The sequence below is a fragment of the Nymphalis io genome, chromosome 1 (genome assembly GCF_905147045.1).
Source record: "Nymphalis io chromosome 1, ilAglIoxx1.1, whole genome shotgun sequence".
In the NCBI taxonomy this organism is placed as follows: domain Eukaryota; kingdom Metazoa; phylum Arthropoda; class Insecta; order Lepidoptera; family Nymphalidae; genus Nymphalis; species Nymphalis io.
The window spans coordinates 11,572,708-11,599,463 of NC_065888.1; the positions used below are offsets into that span (position 1 = coordinate 11,572,708).

At 30.4% G+C, this 26,756-nt stretch overlaps 2 protein-coding genes across 7 annotated transcripts in view; one reads left to right on the top strand and one right to left on the bottom strand.

The window, feature by feature from the left end:
- Window positions 1–26,756, bottom strand: part of LOC126772352 (solute carrier family 12 member 6) — a 337,172-nt gene that overhangs the window by 146,807 nt on the left and 163,609 nt on the right. Inside the window, exon 1 of one of the 6 annotated variants that reach the window (XM_050492726.1) lies at window positions 766–825. The exons of the other annotated variants lie outside the window; for them this stretch is intronic. Within the exon in view, the coding sequence (XP_050348683.1) occupies window positions 766–799 (34 nt within the window). The 5' untranslated portion in view covers window positions 800–825. Of the gene's footprint in view, window positions 1–765; window positions 826–26,756 lie in introns of those variants that run through there. 6 annotated transcript variants of the gene reach the window in all.
- On the top strand, window positions 13,316–19,277 carry LOC126772528 (monocarboxylate transporter 6-like). The gene is made up of 10 exons (XM_050492930.1): window positions 13,316–13,433; window positions 14,820–14,946; window positions 15,349–15,491; window positions 16,491–16,593; window positions 16,888–17,064; window positions 17,200–17,344; window positions 17,665–17,812; window positions 18,008–18,155; window positions 18,349–18,540; window positions 19,063–19,277. Exons 1-10 carry the CDS (start codon window positions 13,341–13,343, stop codon window positions 19,212–19,214), a joined length of 1,428 nt encoding a protein of 475 aa, XP_050348887.1. The 5' UTR covers window positions 13,316–13,340; the 3' UTR covers window positions 19,215–19,277.

Consider the following 26,756-nt stretch of genomic DNA (forward strand, 5'->3'; position numbering starts at 1 on the left):
AAGACTTAAAATAGCCGTTTATAAGGTTCTGTGCTTAGAATTGTAAATCATGATGTCTTCCTGATCGATTTGGCCAAGTCGGCCAATCTCAAGAGAGTTTAGCCAAGGGCGCAGAATTATTATAATGTACAAGTATGTGCGCAAACACAGGTGCACCTTCTATTCCCTAACTCTCATAATCCGATGAGACGGCAATGACTGAAAAGAGCTTCAGTGCAGGACCAACGGCTATACGTGCTTTTCAAGGCACAAGAGTGCACAAACTTCCAACTTCCAGATTCCGGGCTGCTGCTGAAAATTTATCGATAGAAAATCCCAATAATATTTTATCGGCTTGATCTGATGTCTAATCCCATCGGGATTTGTGGTCTTATATCTAACCACTAGACCAATGAGACAACTAAACTGGATCGTCAAATCGGTTGGATTTTTTTTTTATCTTTTGCTTTGAGGAAGACATTTAAACTAGTGGTATTTGTAGTAATTTTATTGAGCACGTACAAATTTTATCACTATCTCTTTTTCATGTGTTATATTAAAAGAGGAAAGCCAGTTTCATTTCTGTTAGTCTGATGATATTTGTTTTGAAATCGTGAAAGTACAACACAATTGGTACTACTACAACATAATATAATTAAAAAAAGAGTTTTGTAACAATACTATGCTTTACATTTTCGTTTATCCTTCGAGAGTATAGATTGGCCTTTAACTTGACCGTGACCTTATGTCTCATATTCGTATTAATAATGTTTCATAAACAGTTACCTTGTGATATGCTGCTGTAGCCATCCGGTGTCATCAACGGAGTATCCCCGCTACTGAACATTTTCACCACAAATCCCCACACGCGCGTATTAACGGTTTAATTGTTCATTTTATTTTAAAGCTTAGTACACATTTCCTTTAATCACCGATATTTACTTTATTCGTATAACTATAAAGCCTTAAAATTATCCGCTGCTGAACAACGGACTTCCTCTTGTTGAGAAGAAATGTTGAAACTTATTCCACCATTCTGTTTCAATGCGGTTTGGTGAATATATATGTGACACATCTGACGAATGCGTGTTTTCTCATGATGTTTTCCTTCAACGTCCGAGTATTATGTGAATTGTTTACACATATTAAAAATATGAAAATTCAACGATGCTTGCCCGGGCTTCTAGATATATTTCTAGTTTATTATGATATATTAGGAAGTACGTCAACTATTAAATTATCTATTTCAATTTTAATGTATCATAATGTTAATTTTATTTTACAATTAAACTTTATCTATGAAATCTCGTAGCCAAGCATATTGTATATACAAATACACCGCGTAATCAAATTGTTAAAGTACAAACATTGAAAAAACAGAAGAAAAATAAAAATTGTGTTGACATTATACTAGCTTAAGTGTTCATTAATATTATAAATCGCGAGAAAATTTTTTAATAGAAGCTTATTGTTATTTCAACATTTACAACAAATTAACTCTTTATAATTTTCAGAAACATTTAATATTGTAAAAAATATTGAAGCAACAAAATAAATTCTATATTTGTTACTCTTCCCTTTCGTTTATTCACACTTAAATTATTGTTATTAACCAGCCTTAGCGCAGTGAACCCGTTCACCATAAATCACCTTAACAGCTAAGGGTTAAAGCGTTATTAAGGCTCGCAACACTGGGCCTGTATTATTGATATCAAATTGTTTAACATACACCCAAACGGTATGATACAGAATTATACAAAATGCCCCTTGTGAGTTATAACACTAATTACATTGGCTCATTTCATTTGTGTATTAATGTGCTGTGGTTTAATTTTGGTAAGCACAACTTTTGTTACAAAAAGTAAAATAAAAAAAACATATTTTTTTACCAACCTATACCAAACCGACTAATACCAAAATCGAAACCATTTTTTTATCCAAGAAAGATTTTTACAAGCACTTTAGAATCGTCATAATAAAAAATAATAAATAATAATAATGGTAATTTGTCATTTTATTAAATGTGAATCTATCACTAATTTATTGTGTAAATTCTACTAAGAAGCACCGACAACTCATTAATTATTCTTTTCAATTAATTATCTAAAAATGACAATTAAATACAATTAAATTTATGTATCCTGTCTAAAATTCAACAAATACTAACCTCTCGCATTTAATCATGCAAATAATTTTGTATTGTAAATAATATTATATTTATATCATGAATTTATGCCTTATTTATTAATCACATTTTAACAAAAGGTTTAAGTTGATTTATTAACAAAGTTATAATATCTGCGGAATTTTATTACAGAAACTAATACCTTGCCGCAAGAAGGATTTATTGACTTTGCTGAGTCGGAAACCTAGGCTTATAGCTTTACCTACTTATTATTTTCCCATTAAATTTCATTACATGTCACTTTTATGCTCTGCGGTGAGAAATAAACGATAACATCATTATAATAAGCTAGCAAACCGTCTCGGCTTCGCACAGTTAAAATAAGGGTCTAAGTGAATCGTTTATATCGTGATACATAATATAATAAAAATTTTGGTTAACGCTACGCAAGCCAGTAAAACTTCTAGTTGGCATGACTTTATTAGCCACCTTCGACAATCATCATCTTATTTCAGCCAACTTACACAAAACCATAATAAATTATACACCAAGATCTTCCTCATGAATCAATTAGTCCACTGGTGAAAACCGTTTGACAGTCCGTTCTGTAGTTTTTTAGTTTATCGCGTACGTACAGACCAAAAAGCAGACGCGGCAGGGGAATTTTGTTTTATAACATGTAGTGTTTATTACATTCAAAGATAAATATGAATCAAAATTTAATTCCTACGTCAGTTAAAATTAATCAAAGCGTAACATGTACACATGTTTTAATACGATTTTCTCGTTATGGAAATAAGGCGTTTAATAACATGATATGTATAATGGGACAATTATTATTGGAAATGCTCAATTATGTGTTACGTTGCGTCCTTTTAAATTTTGCGGATATCGCTATTTAGTTAAATTAGTTACCGGTGAATGTTCTAATTGTAATTAATAAATAGTAATATAATCGTTGCGATACAATATTCATTTTGATGCAATATTATGATATATTATGATCATATATTTGTAATAGAATAAATAAATTTATATATATTTATAACATATTATATGCGATACAGTTTAATATATAATTGATATGTTTCGAAAGTTTCTTTCTATTATATTTATTAGTTTGTCCGAATGATATGCTATATGCTTAAACCTAAACTTTTTTTAATATTATATATCCAACAAATATATTTATTATTTTATCTACAAATATCCTGATAATATAATATATCCTGGGACATTTTTTACACACGGCCATCTGATCCCAAATTAAGCTTGTACAAAGCTTGTGCTATGGAAACCAGACAACTGATATACTACATATACTACTTTTTTTTTTTTTTGTAAATACATACTTATATAGATAATTACACCCAGACTCAGGACAAACATACATGTTCATGCACACAAATGTTGGTCCTGGGTGGGAATCGATCCCACAACCTTCGGCGTGAAAGGCAAGTGTTCTACCAACCACGCCAACCGGCTCGTCAACAAGTGAACAAGTAAAAGAGCGGTTTATTATTATAATTTATACTTTTTCATTATACTTTAAGAAAATTACACAAAACGTATGCCAAATTTATTTACAATCGCCCTCTGTTTCATTTATAAATTATGTGAATACGTAATCCCATAATTTCTATTGTAATGCTGTCTTGAAATAATAACATACAGAAAAAAAAAGTAAATCAAAACCTTATAAAAGCCATCCAATACATGGATAACAGATATGTGGAAATTTAGTAATTTAGTTACAAAATATCACATAAAATGGATCATCAGAACTTTAATATAAAACAATGTATTTATCAATATTTAATATACAAATATATTTCTGATGGAATAAGATTTAATTTCTGCTTATATATGCAACGATGCACAATACCTCAAAGCAATGTTCTGTCTAGTTTGACAGTTTGAATCCGCTTAAACCCGAGGCGGATTAAATTCAGTCCGATGTTCGGGATGAATGAAACTAGGTATTTGAATATTTTAATTAATCTGTTTGGCTACGGTTAAAACTTTCAATATTTAGTTGTTTTGCTGAAATTAACATTTCAGAACATATAGAATCAGATATTATAATAAAAAAATAATAAATATAGTTATACAATTGTTTGTTTTATAAAACCACAAAATATAATAATATTAATAACGATTATAAAACAAAAAGCTATTTATTTTAATATTTTAAGAGCACCTATTATTTTGTTCACTTATTAAGATAAAATTCACTTAAGAGCATTCCGTCACTATTAACGTAGTTAATGCAATCAATACTGGTAACATTCACTTTATTACGTCGATATAGCTAAGCAAAAGTTAACAAGTCAATCGAGAATTTTCCCTTCGCGAAAACACGTCGGGTCAGGTATGGTGGTGCGCCACCACTGCCACCACCGACCCCATGAAAGCTACGCGACATTGAACGTGTATAAATTAGGTACGGTATATCATTCCATCGCTTCACGTTTACGTACGTGTATAGTGAAGCTTGAAAGTGTTGCGTTTTGGATCGCTGATAGCTTTGTAATCACACTACATAAATTATAGTAAAAGATTCATTTCTTTTAAGTTTGTTTGCACGTTTGTTAAGCCTTATAATTAGCAAAAGTGTATGTGGAAATTATTTTGACATATACTTCTAGGCTACTGATTTCTCCTTTTTTTTCGGAACTTCAATTATAAATGTTTTGTTTGTTTGTAAAAAACTTTAGTTTTGTCTTCCTTATCTTGAAAGATTTATTTAGGAAAGATATTTTTTAAATAAAACACTATCTATAAAAAGTCAAACTGTTTCAGAAATTTAAAAAAATCAAACACATTTATTATTAAATTATATTTTACAATTTTTAATGATTCACAATTTTATTTTGAAAAAGTAAATATATTGTAGTTAATTTATAGATAACAGTTACGATTTATGCATATATGTACAACCCTGTGTGTTGCTGACGTCATAACGATAAACTGATCATGCACTGCGAATGCTAGACCACACCTATTGTGCAAACCTGACATAACAATGCAAAGTGTAACAACTGCATTAAATCATATTGCTGTATACAATATAACGTGACACCTGTGGAACTATTCTATAATTACAAAACGAAACAACGCAAGAAAGTGTGATATTGAATGTAATATTTATAACATTTTAAGGGTACACGAATCAAAATAGTGTATCACCGTAACTCAAGTTTTGACATTTCACGAGTGAGATGCGAAGTTTGTTCGAATGGATTTCTCTTAATTCATTGTTGACTAAAAACATCCTTGGAGCTTACTCTACCACTTTGCTTCACTGCAAATTAGTAGACATAACAAAATTTCGTCAATACGCAGATTTCACGTTTTTTCCACCGCTATTATATTATAAATACACATTAACCATACAGTGCTTCTTCATATTTCAACTTAGATATTAGTATTCGTGAAAACACGAATACTAATTACACAATATTGTGGTCAGAAAGCATCAACGACTTCGAAAATCATAAAAATTCTTTTAAATGTCGAAATGTTGCAACTTACCCATTTTTTCTCATTTACGTAGAAAAGCTGACGTCGAGTAAAATTAAAGTGCTACGAGACCGTGTAACGAGATCTTATACTAGTCTTAATTGCTTTTTTATAATGTTTCATTTAATGTTCTATATATGTCATGTAATAAAACATTTCAAAGATTTCAAATAGTTTATGGGTTTTAAATAAACAAATTTACCAGCATATAGAAATGAGGCTAAAGGAGAGATATAGATAGAATAGATAATATAATACTAGAAGTATTCATAACGAATTATTTGAGAATACTCTGTAAAAAACTTTGTTGTAATGAAAATAATTAGCGTTTATATTTTTCATAATATTTCATAGAAATTTCTGTAATTATACAAGGCTTTTTTTTGTGTCCGACAGTCTGAAAGATACCCTCTTCGCAAGAATGCTGAGTAATATGAAATTTCTACTTACTAAAGCGTCTAAGCTTCAACTTCGACTTACAATACCTGCAGCTTAGCCGGAAATTGATTAAAGAATACATTAAAAGAAAAAAAAAAAACTTATTCGTAAATCATTTATGTACCATTGTGTGTTATGTTCCAGAAAGTTTTGGAGCTCATTCCATGATACTGCTCTAATACGGGTTGATGGATACGCAAGTAGCATAATTACTTCCAAACCTGCATGGTTTTCTTGATGTTTGCTTCCAGTGCTGAACGCAAGATGAATTAATAAACACAAATAAAACTCATGAAAATTTCTTAGTTTTGCCCGAGCTCAAACTCGAGATCGAGATATATATATATATATTCTCGTAATACTCATCTAAGGATCATCATATAAGTGAAATTTAATGAGCTCTTGAAAATGACTCGATAAAATTTAATATCATAATATTAGCGATACATTGTTTTTATTGTAATAAAATTTAACATGAAGTCGGTTCAAATGAAAATAAAATTCCCTTCTGCATTAGACAGTCACATTAAATTACGCACAATACCCTTTTCAATAAAATTTATTCGAGTTATTTTATACTTCTTCGTGATCGTGGAAAATTGAGTTCGCAATTATAAATACAAATGGTTATTGGCGAAAATTATGGGAAAAGTGGCAATTTACAATTTCGCTGTATCCCTGATTTCCCTTTATCAACGACTTTGAAGTTTCATTGTTCGCTATCTACAAGAGATGGCCCTGACCGCGCCATGGTCGTCGTTGTATTTAATTTATCGATCAGGTACATAGCACGAGCCGGGCACATATCAAACGAGTTGTATTGTTTGTTCTGTCATTAAGGTTTAATGTCACACTGTTGACAATTGGAACTGGCAATATACTTAAATGCTTTTGATAAAATATTGTATGAAAACTCGTTTATAATTTTAAGCCACTTTATTGATCTTATAATATTAAATAAGCAAAAACTGTAACGATTTGCCTGAAATTTTGTTTTAATTAGGGTATTTCATTTTAAATTTGTGTTTATTTTTAAATCACGCATCTTTTTTACAGAAAATACAAAAAATAATCATTCGCAGTTCTGTCACCCTGTTATTTTATTTTAATACGTAGGTTTTTATTTAATTACCGTTTTTTTTTTAACTTTATTTGATTTTATTTGAAATTTTATTCGAAACAAGAAGGCGGCAAATAACAACATAAATGAGAACTACATATATATGAAAATTATTATTATAAGAATTCTTACTTAAATTTATCACTTTAATTAAAATCCTATATTTTTTTGCCATTAATGTTACTATTATGGGAAAGCCTGCCTAAAAATTTTTATTCTATAGATAACAAATCCATAAAATCGGCCATAAGTCGATTAATATTTGGGTTATTTATAATCTTGAAGCTCGATACGCGATGTTTTAATAAAGCAACAGTTGCGTCACAACAATATTGATTGTTTTCATAGTGATTCATTAGTGACCAGTGTATCAATGTTTCATTCATCGTATAAAACGACAAGTGTCAATACATACTATTAATATATAATGATAAATTTATATATATATATATATTCAATTATCAAATTTAAATTATATTTGTATGTTAAATTTAATACAATCGTTTATTTTTTGTCGACATTGACAAAACTACGATAATACTCAACATGAAAGCCGAGATGGTCCAGTGGTAAGAGCGCGTGAATCTTAACCGATGATCTTGGATTCAAACCCGGGCAAGCACCACTGAATTTTCATGTGCTTAATTTGTGATTATAATTCAACTCGTGCGTGACGGTGAAGGAAAACATCGTAAGGAAACCTGCATGTGTCTAATTTCACTGAATTTCTCAGCAGCGTGGAATAAGCTCCAAAAACTTCTCCTCAAAAAGAGAAGGCCTTAGCCCAGCAGTGGGACATTCACAGGCTGTTACTACTCAATGTATTACTACACGTGAAGTATCTATTAGATATCCATACAGTTTATATACATTTAATTATGTATATTTGCTTACATAATTTAATTTAAGGAAAAGAGTACCTAGTTTCATTCCTGTTCTTATCGTTAGATTTTAAATATAAATTTCGAACACTGGTAGTTTTACATTAAATTTACATTGATTTTGTTAAATCACTAAAAGTACTCGTAAGAGCCTATTTATATACGGGTAAGCAATAAACATCATTGTCATTTTTATGTGTTTTTTATTCTATTTATAATTCTTTTATTTCTTAGGTTAAAGAAAATATTAAGGGATTGTGCTTCAAATTGACTTCGAAAACGAAAACAGCTTTTTAGGTTGTTAGCACAACTACATTTTATATTGATGAAGTAGTTCCTGGTTTTAATTCCTTTATATTTTCTTTCCAGATGTCTACATTTAGTTAAATAACTTTAACGGTGGTATCTGTTTCTAACTGTTACAACAATTTGTTGCTTGTAGTTCACATTTTATAATAATATAACACAAGTTTGAACATAAATCTTTTGTTTACTTAACATCTCAAGTTAAGTAAACAAAAGAATACAAAACTGTGTATTTAATTTGTGTAATTACGGTATAACTTACAGGAATATATTTGCACTATGTTCGACAGCTCAAGTAGTTCTGTGTCCCAATTCGTATATCGACTTCGTCTAGCCGTTAATCGATTCCCCTCCCAACAATTCGATTCGACGTGATCTCGGATATATTGGATTATATTTATGTATTATAGGTCGTACATAAGCCGAGATGGCCCTGTGGTAAGAACGCGTGATTCTTAACCGATGATCGTTGGTTCAAACCCGGGCAAGCACCACTGAATTTTCATGTGCTTAATTTGTGATTATAATTCATCTCGTGCTTTACGGTGAAGGAAAACATCGTGAGGAAACCTGCATGTGTCTAATTTCACTGAAGTTCTGCCACATGTGAATTCTACCAACCCGCATTGGAGCAGCGTGGTGGAATAAGCTCCAAACCTTCTCCTCACAAAGAGGAGAGGAGGCCTTTAGCCCAGCAGTGGGACATTCACAGGCTGTTACGGTAGGTCGTACATGTTCATACATTCCCAAATCGCAGTGATAACAATTTTTAAAAATATATTTGTATATATTCTTTAAAATATAATGAATATATATATAACGTACATAATTCTAAAGTCAAAAAATAAATGCTAGACTTATTTTTATTTTGTTGTTTTCTTGAAACCATTTTTAGGCATAAAATCTAACCTACTTTCATAATCGTTGCTTAAAAAAGCGCACAGAATTTAAGTGAGGTAATCATGACTTTTTATAACTTAGCGAGCGTTCTTGTAAATAGGGCAGGGCAGGGCCCACCGCAAAGGGGCGCACGCGATAATCTGTCTACCGTTGCCTTTTGTGCGCACTTTGATACGGACATTCCGCTATATAAGGCTGTAGTATCGGTTAAGAGGATTAGTATGTTTCATTGTTTACATACTTTAATATTTCCAGTAAATACTAACATTATTAACTTTTGTCAAGGTTTACAACGTTATAAGTAATTGAAAAACTTTTAAGTTAATTTTTTGTGAGCAATTTATTCGTTTTCGTAAACTTTTCTTTTTTCATTGAAGGAAAATTGTATACAGAGTTTTAATCCAACGAAATATTACGACCATTTTTTATATTTCGGAAAGCCTTACGAACAAAATTAATAATATTTTATATCTTAATGCAATAATAGAAAGCTCTCATTTTAATATTAAAAGTAAGAAACATTATTCAAAAATTAATGATAAATACTAGATAGATAGATAAGCAGCAACTTTGTATCTATAAATATTAAGCAACATTAGGCAACGTATTATGTCTTCTTTGCTACTAATAGTTTTACAGGCGCAGTAGTATTATAGTCTGTAAATATGACGTATGTAGCTTCACTACTAAGCCCCACTGATAAATATAATTAGTACTTTTGGTGTTGTACATGTACAAATATGTTTTTTAAAGGAACCGCGACAATCTCTCTCGACATTGTTAGAATTTTTTAACAATTTCATATTCTCGAAGATATATTTTTTTAGCAATACGTATTGACAACACGCAGGTGACAAATTTTCCTTTTATAGAAAGGGAGCTGAGAACTTTGAAGATTGCGCTTAATGATAATTTATAATCTCTGCTCGAAAATATTAGAACTTCTTCACAAATGATCATTAATTTTTGAATACTCTTGTGTTTGTATTTGGTTGAAAACCCGTTAATCATGCCTCTGATCTCTCTCAGGTCGTATCGGAGTGATCGGATCGGATCATAAGAGTACACTTGTGTTTGTGTGCATTTTTTAAATTTGTTTATAGGTTAGTAGTCGTAAGACTATAAACAGATATCTTGGGTGTTAGTGAAAACTTGAAAGCGAAGAAACCAGCATCTCTGGGTGTTTACAAAATGGAAGGAAGATTTCAGTCTTTTCACGGTTACGTAAAGTTTTATGAGATGAGTTGTTAAAACAGTTTTTTTTTAATTTGTTATTAACGACGCAGCTCAAGTTGATTGCACGAACTAAAATATTCAAATACTAAAACAATATTTGTGGTAAAAGATATCGCGAACATATCTTATCAACTGGAATCAACCATTAGTAAACTTGCATAGTTCAATGCCTCGTTAGTCTAGTGGAAATTATAAAGCTGCAGATCCCGAGGGTCTGGGCTTAATCACCGTTTTGGGTCCATTATAAGGTTTTTGTTTTTTTTTTTTAACTTCAGTAGCATCTGAAAGCACTTTTAGTAATTGATTCGGTACATAAACTGTTTCTACTCTTTACACTATCAAAATATATCTTGTGCAGTTGGCAGTTGCGCAGAAATCATCAGAGTTAGTACGTTTGAAACATAATGTATGTATTGTATTTTAGTATGTCTAAATTGTAATATTTTTTTTAATATTCTATAATATTAAAAAAAGAGCCTTTAATAATAAGAGTCCTGTATCAAGGTGTAAGTTTAACTTAACCATTAAAAAGTAACCTTTAAAGTAATTAAAATACTGCAGTAGTTTTTATAACACTGATAAAATTTGATTCATTGTCAAGTATAACTAACGATGTCTGGCGTTTTATTTTTAACAGATTATATAAATGAATGTACATATTTATAAAGTTAATTAAACATGACAAGATACGTTTGTCCGAATAGTCTTGAAAAAATGAGAACTTATTAATTGTGTAAAGGTAACAGTTAAGGTACCTAACACAGGTAAGTGTCCTATGTATTTACAAAGGCAGTAAATGCATAGGACATTTGTGCTGTACAAAGGCTTTTTAAATGTTCTCATTTTAAGAAGAAATTTGGAGCTAAGGCCCTCCAAAGTTTGGTGGATATCCATTTGACAGAACCCATTCCTTGTTCTTGTTAAGATGAAATATCATATAATCATCAATTAAGCCCATAAATATTATGTCGCTTGTCTGCAATTGAACCCACAATCTTCGCATAAGATTAACGTATTCATTATCTACAACAGTACAATTTCGTGAGAGATTAATCTTTGAATTACATTTATGTATAGTAGCAAAAGGAGGATTAAGAATGGATTTTACATGATTACGATTAATATATATATACTAATTTATATATATCATATCAATTTCGGTCTCAGTTTCTTCATTCTGAAAAACAGTTTTAAAAGTTAAAAAAAAAGACTCCATATTGTTGCGGCTTTCGACTGGACTTATCATTTTAACAATTTTAACTTATTTGTATAAGTTAAAATTATATTTATATCTATGTATGTTAAAAAGATTGACTTAGAACGTGTCGATGACGAATGAAGTTAAGAAGAGGGTGCAGGGCCCGCACCTATATTACAAAAAGAAGGTCTCTCGCAAATAACTGACTGACTGCAGTCAGGACATTGTAATTTACACATGTGTAAATAATTTTATAATAAATATCGTTGGGTTAAGAAATGTCGGTAGAAATATTGTAATTACAGCATATAACGCTATCTGCTACTTTTTCACTTGTAATCAGCTCACTATCGTTTGTCCTTTGTATTACAACATCGTTATTTTTTTATCAACACTTTATCTTAAATTGCTACCGCATATCAACTTACGTTGAGTTATTGTGGTATGTTTGAAACTGCTCACATTAATTGCAGTAGTCTAACCACCTGGCAAAATTGATTCTGTTGACGTGCCATGACTGAGGTGTTTTTTTAAAAGTCTGCGTAAAATAGAAAGCCAGATATTTACAGTACAGCAGTATCTTCAGTTACTTTCTTCAGATATACTTTCTCAGATCTTTAGCTACTTACTAATTCCTTAGTAGCAAATTAGTAAATATATATACAAAAGAATAACTGACTGATTTACTGACATATCAACGCGCAGCCCAAACTACTAGGGCTATATGGAAATTTGTATACAGGTTCGATGTATATTGCACGTTAGCCGAAGGAAGGATTTTTGAAAATTTAGCCCCTCAAGTTGTAAAGAGGATGAAAGTTTGTATTAAAAACCTTCATTTTGAAAGAAATAATTATGGAATGGCAGGAGCGAAGTCGTGTGTAAAGCGCTAGTATTATATAAATCAATGATTACATAAGCAATAAGATTATCAGAGTTTTATACAAAGTTCTTGTAACTTAAACAACAAATGTAAATGACGAGAGCGTTACCAGATGGTTGGTAAATCGATTCAATCCGCAAGTGAATCAGATTGCCTCCATAAATCGAACATTTGCAATGCTACGAGTATGTTTATATTTGCATGAATAGCTTTGTAATATTAAATTAAGGCCCTCCAGACCGATTTTAGGTATTTCAGGAAATTTTTATATTAAAATTTTTAACATTTGTATGGATAGAATCTATCAAAATTTGGAATGCTTAACTGAAAAAACTACTAAAGTAATACATACAACTTATATCTTGCAGGTATATATTTTAAATTGTAGCTATATAAACCAATATCATGAAACAATTGTTATGCGTTATTTCAAATATATTTCACAATTCCTAAGAAACTGGTTTAATTTTTAAAGAAAGTTCTTATATATTTAAATAAAAAAGTGGATAGAAGACATGCATCTGAAGACGGCGAGTTCGATGAAAATCTACCATATGTGTATCTAGCAAACGTATATGTTAGATTAACATTACAAAATTATATAATACGGAACTTAAAAGTTGACAATACATATAATGACGGTAATCAAACATCACACAAAACTAAATACTATTTACATGAGATAAAGAGACATGATTACTTGTTTGATGCAAGGTTCAGTTATCGTCAGCATTTCGACGTAACTCTCCGACATGGGTGTCAAAGATACGAATAAAAAATATGAATTGGTGGCACCAGATGGTGGTTGGGGTTACATGATTGGTGTAGGCGTGATTATAAATTTGGTGAGTTTATTTAATAATATAAAAGTTGATCATTTCATACATATACATAGTACACAGTAACAGCCTATTAATGTTCCACTGCTAGGCTAAGGTCTCCTCTCCCTTTTGAGGAGAAGGTTTGGAGCTTATTCCGCTACGCTGCTCCAATGCGGGTTGGTAGAATACACATGTGGCAGAATTTCAATGAAATGCACATGCAGGTTTTCTCACGATGATTTCTTTCATGAGATGAATTATAAACACAAATTTCATACATAAAACCTATATATACTTGTCTTTATTCTCTCAGCTAATTCAAATTTAATTGTTGAATAAATTAATCATCAAAAATGTTGTCAATGTAAAATATGTGTTCATATTTTTTTATTAGAAAAAATCATATTTTACTTTATAATAGCTATTTCACAAAATGTAACGAATTAATTTGATATCTTAACGAAGTCTTCAGGAAATGTTAGGTTATAATTTGGCACAACATCTTACTTCAACGGATATCTTGTATACTTTTTAAATCTTTATATGGAAGATCAATCTCTTACAGTTTCGTTTCAAAGTAGAAAATTACACCATCAGATATACAAAGCAATCATCTCCATAAACTGAACTGACTTTGAATAATAATAATCAAAATAAAAATATTATTAACTTCGTTTTCACTAGAGTATTTTCCCATTTTATATAATTGCTACTCTTAGTCCCAAACATATATGATGATTTTTTATGGCTTCTGACGTCTGGCTTACGAGCTGGCTAATAAAAACATTATGGAATGCAAGCGTTCTCAGAAATATTTTTAATTTATTATAATAATATAAAAGAGTAAAAGTACTCTTTTAAGAAGCGATAAAAGTATCATAATCATAATGATTAACGTAAAATATTGATACCAGTAGGTAGGTATTACCATTGATACAACTCTACTGAAAGTGTCAATAGGTTCGATCCTGACCCCTTGTTGTCAATAGTACTCCTAACACAAGCTTTACACTAATTGGAGGGGTAAATATCGATATTATTAATTCCTTAAAAAATGCAATTATTCATTGTAAAAAAATATTGTTGAGCACATACGAAAATCACGTTGTTCGTTTTGAAAATGAGTCCTCAGAATTACATATTTCTTCTGGACTTAAGTTTATATATTTTGAAGTATTTGCCTAGATTATATTATATACAATGTTTGTATCTATTATAAATATTCTAGTAACAATCATTTTAAATATCTCAAACTATTTATACACATAATAAGAAAATGTTATTATTAAGTGTTTAGTTTAGGTGTTTGGGCAATTTTTTGAAGAATTGACATTCTTTTTTTTAATTTTCATGTTCATCAATTTTGTATGCTGTTCACATTATTATTTATAAATACTTGTTTTTCAACAGATAACCATATCAACGTTCCTGGCTAGCTTTGGAATGATATTTAAGGATCTGTTCATTGAGTTAGGGATGGATTCAACTAGCACGACAATTCTAAATGGAGTCAGTGCACTTAGTGCTGCTTTTGCAGGTATTTATAAAATTATATCTATATACAATATAAGCCATGTTAGAAAGAAAAACAATTTTTATCTTCATCGAGAGCACAAGATGAATTAAGAGGTTGATTGAACTTTGATTCAAAAAAACTGGGAAACGTTGGACTTTTTTAAATTTATTAGAACATATTTCATTCTTTATACTAACTTAAGAATTTAAGTTATATTAACAAACATTGTACAAATATTATATCCAATACTGTGGATTCGGATTTAAGCTTTTTAATAATAAGGTTCAAATTTTGAAATCTATTTTATTATTATTAAAATCTTTTAGCTTATATTGAGAGGAAGGCATGTTTATTAAAATCAGATTATTCACCTCTTTTCTTTTTCTGTAGGTTTCAATATAAATTTACTATTTTCTTTTCTAGGAATGATAGTAAATCCCCTATTAAGGTTTCTATCTTTACGTCAACTCGGCCTGGTTGCTGCGATAATATTTAATTTGGGCATTTTTTGCATTATTTTTGTAAAATCGAAACTTTCGTTTTTCATTTGCCTTGGAGTGCTACAGGTAAAGATTTTTTTTTTTGGTTAAAAAACATAAAACACGATAAATGCCTTTTACTTGATATCGACTCGCCAAATACGGCATTTTACTTATAATAAACTTTACGCATATAAAATCAGAATATATTTTATTCAAGTAAATTCTACCAATCCCTAAAAACTCAATTTAGTTACTTGTTAAACGAAAAAATTACGTATTATATAAATACCTGCATAAGAATAAAGGAATACTAGCTTGATGCTGTTTTTTCATCTTTAATCTTGCATAGATTAATAAGTCTTGTCTACAAATTTCTATTTACGACAGCTTTAAATTTATTATTTAAAGTGAAACATATAGATAATAACTATGCAGCGATAGAAACTTGTTATTGTAAGTTTTTTTTTACTCCTCATGTTAATATAATGATAACTATAAAAATATAATTAAAAGGTTAATTATAATGTGTCATCAATAAAAAAATCACAACTGCCATTAACATTGAAAGAAATATAATTTACATGTGTACATATATTAAATAAAGAAAACCTAAAGTTAATCCTTGTGGAACACCTATTTTTTCTATTGCTTTGACACCATAATTTCGAAGCTTTTATAAAAATATTTCATGTAGTACTATACACAGGCTTTTTTTAAATACTAACAGCCTTCTGTTATTTCTCTCATGCTTTGTATAATTGTATATTTACTTAATTAACGTTAAGAAAGAATAGAGATAAAAAGTATTTTTGTTACTTGTCAATAGCAATAAGTAAGAGATATCACAGTTGTGATACGGGGAAAAAAATATAACGAAGTAGCTTTAAGGCATATACAAACATCAGATTGTATTATTCAAGTACGTACACTACCATACCAGTAAGCACATTAACGAACCAACATAGTACAGGCCAAAAAGTATGTAGTTATATATGACTCTATTACAGGTTATATTCATTATTAGGAAAAGGCCTCCTCTTCACATAAGACTAAATTAACCTTTCTTTAACTTGTGTGTTACAGAGCTTGGGTAATGGATTGATATTTAATTTGTCCTGTACAATATTGAATAACTATTTTGTCAAGAGAAGATTGCTGGCTGTCAGTTTCACGCAGACAGTTGTTGGTTAGTCGTTTTATACATTTCATTAACAAAAATATTTTCTTTATGATAAACTAGATTACCTGTGATTTCGTCTTCGTAAAATATAAAGCATCAAAAAATATATAATTCATTTTTCATATACAGCTTCAATTCACAAATGCTATGTTTATGCTCATAATAATCAAAACCTTTTTATAGCGGGATCACGACTTTATTCTTAATGTACCTTTTATTTATTTATTAAGAAAATTTGTATAAAAGTAGTATATCTTCTTTTGATTATTTAAAATAAGTGTTGCTCAATGCGTTTTCTAGGAGCTGTCGCATTAGTTTCGCCTCAGTTTGTCAAGTGGACATTAGAAACATTCGGATTTAGAGGAACTTTATTAATTATATCAGCTGTATCCTTGCAAAACATAGTCGGAATGGCCTTGATGCAGCCAGTGGAGTGGCATATGAAAAAGGTTGAAGTACCCGAAGACAAAGAAAATGGTATATTAGTTATATTATCCTACAAACAGAAAACATGAAATAAAACCTAATTTATTATGGTAATTAATTAAAATACTGTCAATTTATCTCAAACCTTTTAAAACCCAAAAGTTTTTAACTCTGTAACTATTTTAGATGCTAAGCCTCTCTTGGTTTTGGAGGAAAAAGGTTTCAGAGGCAAAGAAGATTTAAAAGCACATAACAAATCTGAACCCGAAAATGTCATCAAAATACCAAGTGAGAAACTCAAGGTTGAAAATGAAGAACGTCACATCAGAAAGTACGATCTTGATCTGATTGACCTTTAAGTTACAAATCCCAATTTTACAACAAGTACCTAGCCTCGTTTTTAGAGACGAAATTAGGCGAATACTTTTACACAATAGAATAGAGAATAGAACAGTAGAATACCGAACTTTTGTGTTTTCTTGGTCGGTTTTGAATATTATCGTAAATTTCATTTAAATAAAAAATTATAATATAATTAAAAAATTAAAAATAGTAGAAATATATGGTCTCCACGCTAGCTATTAATCAGATATTTCTATACCCATATTAATTACTTAATATAAGCATTGAAATAATTTAATTCTTTTCCAGAAATTTCATTTCACATTTCATAGACGTCCCGCTTTTTAAGACTTTTATTTTATCTAATGCTTCTGTCGGAGTGGCTCTAAGTTTGTTCTCTGAATATTTATTTATATTTATGCTTCCACAAGCTTTATACGCATTAGGATGGAATGAAGTAAGTTTTACCAAATTTTATAAATAATGCTTAAAATCAATCATTTATTTTTCTCCGCTTTCACAAAGCTAAAGTTGGTTACTTCTGGAAGCACTCCGATTCGAAATTTTAAAATTTTTAATGATTTTTGTAGTACATTGTCTTTTGTTATTAATATTTTAAATATATGTTCTTTTATATTATATATGATTTTAGGGAAATATAGCTTGGGCACTGACTTTAAACGCGATGACTGACTTGGGGACGAGAGCTTTGTTTATATTCTTGAGCAACTGGCTTCTTAACGTTGGAAGCCACGAGATTTATGTTGTTGGATTAGTCTTGGCTCTAATTACTAAGCTTGGTATGAACGTTTGTACAACAATTTATTAAATTTTTGATTATTCTATCTACATTAAGGCAAATGCGATAAAAATGTTAGACACAAATTAGTTTAATGCAATAAATATTTTTGAATATTAATCTGTTTATGTCATATAAAAATTTACAAAAGCAAAGACACCTAATGTAATTTCTAAAGTTTAATTAATCTCTAGGAATGCTCTGGTCTGACAATATGATGGTGATGACAGTTTTTATAACATTGATGGGAATTCCACGTTGTACAATAATGATGCTTCTACCCGTGGTGGTGGCGGACAGTGTAGATCAAGATAAGTTTAGCTCTGCGATGGGAATAGTGTTACTATTATTTGGATTCTTCAATTTATCTGTCGGTCCTGTTATAGGTGAGTTGATTGATGTTTTTCCTTATAATAATAAATTTTCTAGTTCTAAAATGTAACAAGTAACTAATCATGATACCTCCCAGATATCATATTCAGTTATAATTATATTCTGGTCTGAATATGATACTTATAAGTCTAAGTAAGATTACAATTATAAATGTTAAAAAGTAATATGTTACTAATTGTTAGTCCATTATATGTGATTGTCTTTTTAAAATCTATTAGAGTATTATTAAATAATATAAAGACATATCAATATCACCAATTATAAATAAGCAGCGGCCCCACCGGACTTTTATAGGAATAAAACTGATACCTTGGCTTACATAATGTAAATTCCGCAGGGATGTCTATTTTTTTAATTAAATATACCCTATGCTACTCGCTGATAATGAATGAATATTTTCTTTAAATCTATGCTATTGATGTTTTAAAGTAATCCTCAAAATAATGTTGGACATTAACACATTTTTGTTTTAGCATTATTAATGTTGCCAACCTAATTTAATACTTTTTTTACAGGTGCTATAAGGGACTTGACTAATAGTTACTCGACAGCTTTCTACATTTTATCATCATGTTTTGGTATAGTTATTATGTTTTGGACGATAGAATTGATATATAAAAAGAATAAACACAAGAGGATACCGAAAGAAGAGGCAATAAAAGCGTGATACACTATTTTTATTTATTATTCTTGCTTATTATATTATTTTAATACAATGTTTAATAAATAATGTTAAATGTATTATTTTTATGATTTCGATTAACTGACGTATGTAATAAAAGCCGAGATGGCCCTGTGGTAAGAACGCGTGAATCTTAACCGATGATCATGGGTTCAAACCCGGGCAAGCACCACTGAATTTTCTTGTGCTTAATTTCTGATTATAATTCATCTCGTGCTTTACGGTGAAGGAAAACATCGTGAGGAAAAATTGATATTATTCTAAACAAGCGATCTATTAACCTTTAAAGTACTAATTAGACTCCATACGCCCTTTGTATTAATGCTTAAAATCGGTTACTAATAATAATATAAAATACTGAAAGCCAATACTTAATTTAAATTCGAAGTAGGTACCATATCTTTTTGACAAGCCGGTTGGCGTGGTTGTTGGATGCTTGCCTTTCACGCCGAAGATTGTGGGTTTGATTCCCACCCAGGACAGATATTTGTGTGCATGAACATGTCTGTTTGTCCTGAGTCTGGGTGTAATTATCTATATAAGTATGTATTTACAAAAAGAAAAATAGTATATGTAGTATATCAGTTGTCTGGTGTCCATAGCACAAGCTCTGTACAAGCTTAATTTGGGATCAGACGGCCGTGTGTGAAAAATGTCCAAGGATATTATTATTATTATATTAATTCGAATAAATTATATCAATTTAACAACTATAGTAGATATATAGATAGTTCATTGCGAAAAAAATAGATGCCATTTATGTTTATTTATTAATTTTATAATTAATTTAACAATTATTATTTTGAATAGTTTTTATGTTGTGGTATTTTATTTCGGGTAAACACGAATTGCACTTCAAAGGTAAAAAAATCTATATCAATTCTATGATGACATATATGACAGTTTATTTGCATGTTTTACATGTATAACATGAAGTGTTCAGTAAAATATTATTTTAGTCCAAAATCTCAATATTTGTAAAGTAGTATTGCTAATCTTTTATTTGATGATTTCGTATGTGTAAATTCTGTTCAAAGTTAAAAATAAAATTTTACAAAGTCACATCTCAAAAGTCGCATATCCGTCATACTTTAAACATTAGCGCTTTGTTTTATAATAATTATATAATAGCATTATAGTTATAAGAACTATACAGTATTCTTAGGATTAATTTGTAAAATATGTACAACATGTAAAAAAAAAAATAGAATCGTGTCGGGCGTCACCGAGAGGGGCGTGTAAGGGACACGCGGGTGAAATCTAAAATGTTGAAGCTAAAACCGCGGTACATGTCACACTTTGACAGTATTGTCCACAGATATACACATAGGTTTGGTAGTGTCAGTTGACGTTATTCTAGGCTTTGAACGTCAAGCCAAAACGTGGCTTTTCTAATGTAATCCAAGAAAATCTTTACCTAATGTTAGACAATGAAGATCTCATCATAAATGTTTTATTTTTTCACTTTAGAATCAAAGTTCCAATGAAATATTATTACTTGTCATGCCCTTACATGTAGACACAGCTCACTAGCATGCGCGGTTAGGATAGTCCTAATTAGGACGGACCAGTTGGCGTGGTTGATAGATACTTGCCTTTCACGCTGAAGATTGTGGAACTTGTGAATAGACATTTGTGTGCATGAACATGTCTGTTTGTCCTGAGTCTGGGTGTAATTATCTATATAAGTATGTATTTACAAAATAAAAGTAGTATATGTATATCAGTAGTATATTACTACTGATATACTTATACTACTATTCTATCATATAAACACGAGAAGTAAAAATATATTGTAACAGTCAGTTTTTGATTTCGCAGTCAATAAATCCTTTCTGGTATCGGATATTCGATTCTATAATAAAATCCCTCATATCGTTAATTTTTTTAATTCTTAAAAACAATAGTTTTTTTATATAATTTTTAAAGAATTTTTTTATAAAGGATAAAGCTTTTAAATATTTGTATGATAATTATTTCAAATATTATATTTACAGATTAAATAATAGTTATATGCGTCGTAAATGTGAGCTGCTATCTTTTTTAACAAATATGTGTATTTAAGCAGATAGAAAAGGATTTTTTTACATGATTACTGCAAATAACTAACATGTTTAGTATTTATGTAATTAGTCTAAGAAGTTGATTTAAACTTACTTTCACATATCTTATTGCATAAAAACTTCGCAAGCACGTTATGAATTTCGGTTGACAATATAATTTGGACTAGAAAGAGATGGCGGATAGTGGATCTTCACGAGCAACTAGTACTTAAGTCCAATTGAGAGCTTATTTAGTTTGCTTTTACGAGTTCAGTAATAAATTTTAGTAACTAAAGCTTTCTGCGGCACGGGAGTGCTATTTATAAATTTCTTGCCTACAAAGTTTAATGACTTCTTTATTAGAACCGGCAATTCTGAACTTTAATGAACTCTAAACCTTATTTAACCAAGTTTGATTATAGATTGAAAATCACCAACGATTTTTTTGAAACATAAATGACGTTAACATAAACTATAAATAATTATCTGAAAAAATTTAGTTATGTTAATAAAAAAGTTAAGTCCATTATATTAATAGAAGTTTTTGTATATATCTCAAATAATAAACGCGTAAAAGAAATTTGCATCTTAATAATATGATTTAGAAGAAATCAGTTTCATGATGGTCACGGCAATATTCGTAACGGAAAATCACTAGCTACAATAAGATTTATAGTGCATGAGTGTTTGCGCAAATAGGTGCACTCTCTAAGCCCTCCGTTTCATAATCAGATGGCCATCGGATTGACACAAGCCTGTTAAATCAGAGTTCAGAAAACCTTCTTTATAATACTAAATGACCATTACATGCAGACTTCCCCTTTTATATATTTTGTTTTGAAAAAAGCTTAACATTAAAAAACTCAACTGGAATATTCTAATAAAACTTTATGAATCAAAATACCTCATTTAACATAAAGAGAAGCAATACAAATTACTTATTGACAAATTAGAAACTACCACCGGTTCGGAAAAGAAATACCATGACTTGGCTAATCTCTCTTGAGATTGGTCGCCGTGATATAATCGGTATGCTGGACATTATTATTGTTATTACATTGTTATTTAACATTTACCCTTCTATGAGGTAACAAAAACCTTAACACACGGGCCAAGCGCGAGTAGGGGCTAGATGATCGTATAATGAGATGAGATGGATGAAGAAGTCGTAAGGAACTTGCGAGTGAGGCGGCATGTGTTGAGGATGATTGCGTTTTGGAGTAAATGATGAGTGTGTTGAGGAACCTGTGACATATCGAGGCTGTTGTTGTTGACGTTGTAGGCCTTAAGTACGACTCCAGTTAATGATATGTCAATGGGAACAATATGGACGGTGTTTGCTCGCCGTATTTAATGAGATTTTCCGAAATTGTCGACTGTATGTTATGGGTGTTAGGGATCGCTATATCAATAAGATCAATAGTTTTGTTAATGAAGTTTTGTCATGAAATGTGATATCGGGTCTATTGAAATGTATTTTTTTCTGTGATTATAGTTATGTCCCAGTATATTCTGTAACTATTATTTTCTAGTATAGTGTTGGGTTTGTATTTATAATATGTTATTGTTACCATGACCTAATAAGAATTGGCGATAGTTCTGGAAATGGATGCGAGTCGATCAAAAACTATGCAAGCGAATAATATCTTAGTGTTGACCTGTAATTTCAAAATAACTAAAATAACAGTTAATTTGGCAGACAAAGGATTTTCGCCACAAACTAAATTCCTTGCTGGCGAAGTCACAGGGTTTGTTATTTTGAATACATTTGTATTCGAAATTAGGAAAACCAGCATATCAAACAAACAATAGTAACATTATCAATTGCAAGCGACAACGTCATCTACTTCTCATATCCATTTTATAATTAACGTAAATGATCCAGTTATTGTTTAGATCATAGGAAGGTCAGGTTATTGGCCCTACAGATAAATCTTCCCTCGCATAGGTTACTCAGCTTCATTAGACTTTATGTTTATTTAGGTTCCCGTTGTAATCCCACATTAACTCTTGCGTACGTGAGGTTATAAATTTTGAAGATTTAATCAGAGATTGAGAAGATTAGGTTCGTTATATTACATTCTTATACTTTTCATAGGAACCAAAAAAACTTTCACTAAAAATAAGAACTCGAGAATATTTTTAATATTATTTAATGTGGTTACAGGACTGATATTACAAGACGGTTTCCTATTTTTAATTGTCAATTCGGTATTTCATATTGCCTTGTTAGTTTAGTGGCTTGATGTTAGGCCGCAGACCAGGTCCTAGGTTCAATTCCCAGGTCGGGCCAATAAAAAGGTATTGGGTTTTTCTGTCAGAAAATTCTCAGTAGCACATGTATACACTACCGCACCTTGGAAAGCACGTAAAGCCGTTGGTCCTGCACCTGAACTCTTTCCGGTCGTGTCGGATTGCCGTTCCATCGGATTATGAGAGTGTAAGGGAATAGAGAGTGCACCTGTGTTTGCGCAAACACTTGTGCACTATAATATGTCCTGCACAGTTGAAATCTCAAGAGAGATTAGCCGCCGTAATTAAAATTCATCAATATTGATATTTTGATACAATAATTTTAATTTGCTATTAATTCCTTTTTTCTATATGATTTCAAGAAATTTACAACGAATGAATGAATTTCAAAGTAATGTAATTTTATGTAAGGATTTAAAAATAATTTTTAAGGTTGAAACATATTGTTTTGACCGTAATCCTTGCGCCAAAAAACTATTTAGTTAACGATAACGAAAACTAAGTTTTGTAATTTTATCTTTTTTTTCGTGTTTATTGCTTTTGTTTACTGTTCGTATTATGGTTTATCAGACTGTTTTCAAACAGATCACCATAACTTTCAACGCTACTGACTGTATATATATTTATGAATTATGTTCATTGAATCAAAAATGAATTCATCAAGTATTTACGTTTTTAAATATATTTGATGCATTATGTATTGTTGCAGCAGGTACGTGCAAAATTAAATTTATTTATACACCTGTGACTTTAAAATACCCACTGCTGATAAAATCTACCAAGTAGTACTAGGTAGTATAAGTAAATTTTACTGGTGGTAGGGCTTTGTGCAAGCTCGTCTGGGTAGGTACCACCCACTCATCAGATATTCTACCGCAAAACAGCAATACTTGATATTGTTGTGTTCCGGTTTGAAGGGTGAGTGAGCCAGTGTAATTACAGGCACAAGGGACATAAAATCTTAGTTCCCAAGGTTGGTGGCGCATTGGCTATAAGCGATGGTTGACATTTCTTACAATGCCAATGTCTAAGGGCGTTTGGTGACCACTTACCATCAGGTGGCCCATATGCTCGTCCACCTTCCTATACAATAAAAAAAAAAAAAAAAAAGTGACTTATTCCACAAAGCTACTTCATTCTTTATACACAATAACGTAATTTCTTCGTGAGGGTTGTTTGCTGCACTAAATCAATTAAAAACACAAAGTTAGCAAGAGATATACATACGGATTTGAGCCCACGGCTGTTAAGATATCAGGGCGCCAATCAGACATTTTAGCTGCTCGAAAATCTATTTATTACAAACGTTTATTTTTTGTGTTTTAATGAATATTATTAATCAATTATGAACAATGATTCCTACATTTTGAAGTAGCACATAGTAGGACGCATAGTTTATTTTATTTAACGATAACTGCACCGCTTTTAAATTCCCTGTCGTTCCTTTAAATTCCTGTCCTTCGAATAAAATTTTCAAATAAAAGTTTCTGTAGCATTTCTTTATGTTTTGTTAAAGATACTGTGTTACACGGTAATTTTAGCAAAACAATAATTAATAGATATTTTGCATGAAGGTTAAATCAAATAATTATTAAAATCCATGAAGCAGAAGTTGCTGCTTATGATAATATTATGGTCCTGCGTTTTATTAATGTTTCGAAAAAACCCGTTTCAAGAGAAAGGAAAGAATTTAAAACGTTTTTTCTATAATTTATGTATATTAAATTCAAGAATTGTTTTTCAGAAATGATGGCACCTCCAGTTAGTTCCTATGTTTACGTCAACTGCCTTATTGCTGTAATAATATTTCATTTGAGCATTTACTAACGTTTCATAAATAAAAACTTGCATTGTTCATTTGGTTAGGACTTTTTCAGATACCAATGGAAATTTTACAGTTACACTACATATTACCTTAAAAATTAGACAAAGATATGTATAAAATGAAATATACATTAAATTTCAAAATAAAATATACAGTACATACCTCATTTTTCATTTGTACTATATTTATTACATATTTTCTAGTAAAGTATTTCCAATAGTTTCAAAATATTAAGAAAGAAAGATTCAAAATAATATACATATGATTCGATTAAATAGGTAAACATTTAATTTACTTATGTTTCAGAGCTTTGCTTAGTAATGTATTTGTGTACATTTTTTTCTGTAAAATATTGAAGAACTATTTTATCGAGAGGAGACTTCTGGCTGTCAGTTTCACGCAGACCATTGTAGGTTAGGTTATTTTTCTTGAACAAAACTATTTTCTGTACTATATAAGTTTAATACTTGTGACTTCCTCTTTGTTATATCCGTTTCACTTACCACACAATAAAAGGTTGCCACGATGACCTAGTGGTTAGAAGACGAAGATCCTTATCGATGAGTTCTAGTTCAAACCCTGGCAAGCAACTAAATTTTCATATTCTTAATTAGTGTTTATAATTCATCTCGTGCTCCTCCATGAAGAAAGCATCGTGACGAAACATGCATGTGGGGAATTTCACTGAAAATCTATGTATGAAAATCACGTGTATCCGCCAACACCAACATTGGAGCAGCATGGTGGAGTGACCTACAAAACCTCTCCTCAAAAGGAGGTTATTATATATTGTTATGAATATACAAATTTTTATAAAAGTGTTTCAACTCTTTAGAAAAGTATCTTTTTCGTTATTGCTAATTTCCCTATATTTAAGTTCAACTCAATTGATTGCTTCCTCCTTAAGCAATATCGATATTACTTTCCTTGTCAATGTAATTTTATACATTTAAAATATAATTAAATAATTTTAATATCCGTGATTTTGACCGCATTTGTACTCGTAATGGTATTATTTGGAAATGTCGGGCTACTCTAGCCTTATTGAGTGGAAGATATATTGGGGTTTATACATTACCTTATTACTTATAACAGTTGTTTTTTTGCAAAATACAGTCAGAATGTTCTTGATGCAGTCAATAGGGTGGTACATAGGAAAAAAGTTGAAGTACCTGAGAACAAAGATAACGGTAGTTGTAGAAATATAAATCACAAGACATTAAATAATACAATTCATATTATAATGACAATTTATGTTATAAACTCATATTGTTATAAACGTTGGCAATATATCTAATTGACGAATCTGTAGAAGCCGGACCATAAGATATTTCTGTACCCATAATATTTATTTATTGAAACAATTTATTTAACTTCGAATTACATAGACGTCTTACTTTTTAAGAC

What these genes read in the sequence shown, in the direction of transcription:
- LOC126772528 (XM_050492930.1), top strand. Translation starts at nt 13,341, where the DNA reads ATGGGTGTCAAAGATACGAATAAAAAATATGAATTGGTGGCACCAGAT. An exon ending in ACCCGAAGACAAAGAAAATG is followed by an intron (nt 17,065 to 17,199) that starts GTATATTAGTTA and finishes TAACTATTTTAG; the next exon opens with ATGCTAAGCCTCTCTTGGTT. An exon ending in GGCTCTAATTACTAAGCTTG is followed by an intron (nt 18,156 to 18,348) that starts GTATGAACGTTT and finishes ATTAATCTCTAG; the next exon opens with GAATGCTCTGGTCTGACAAT.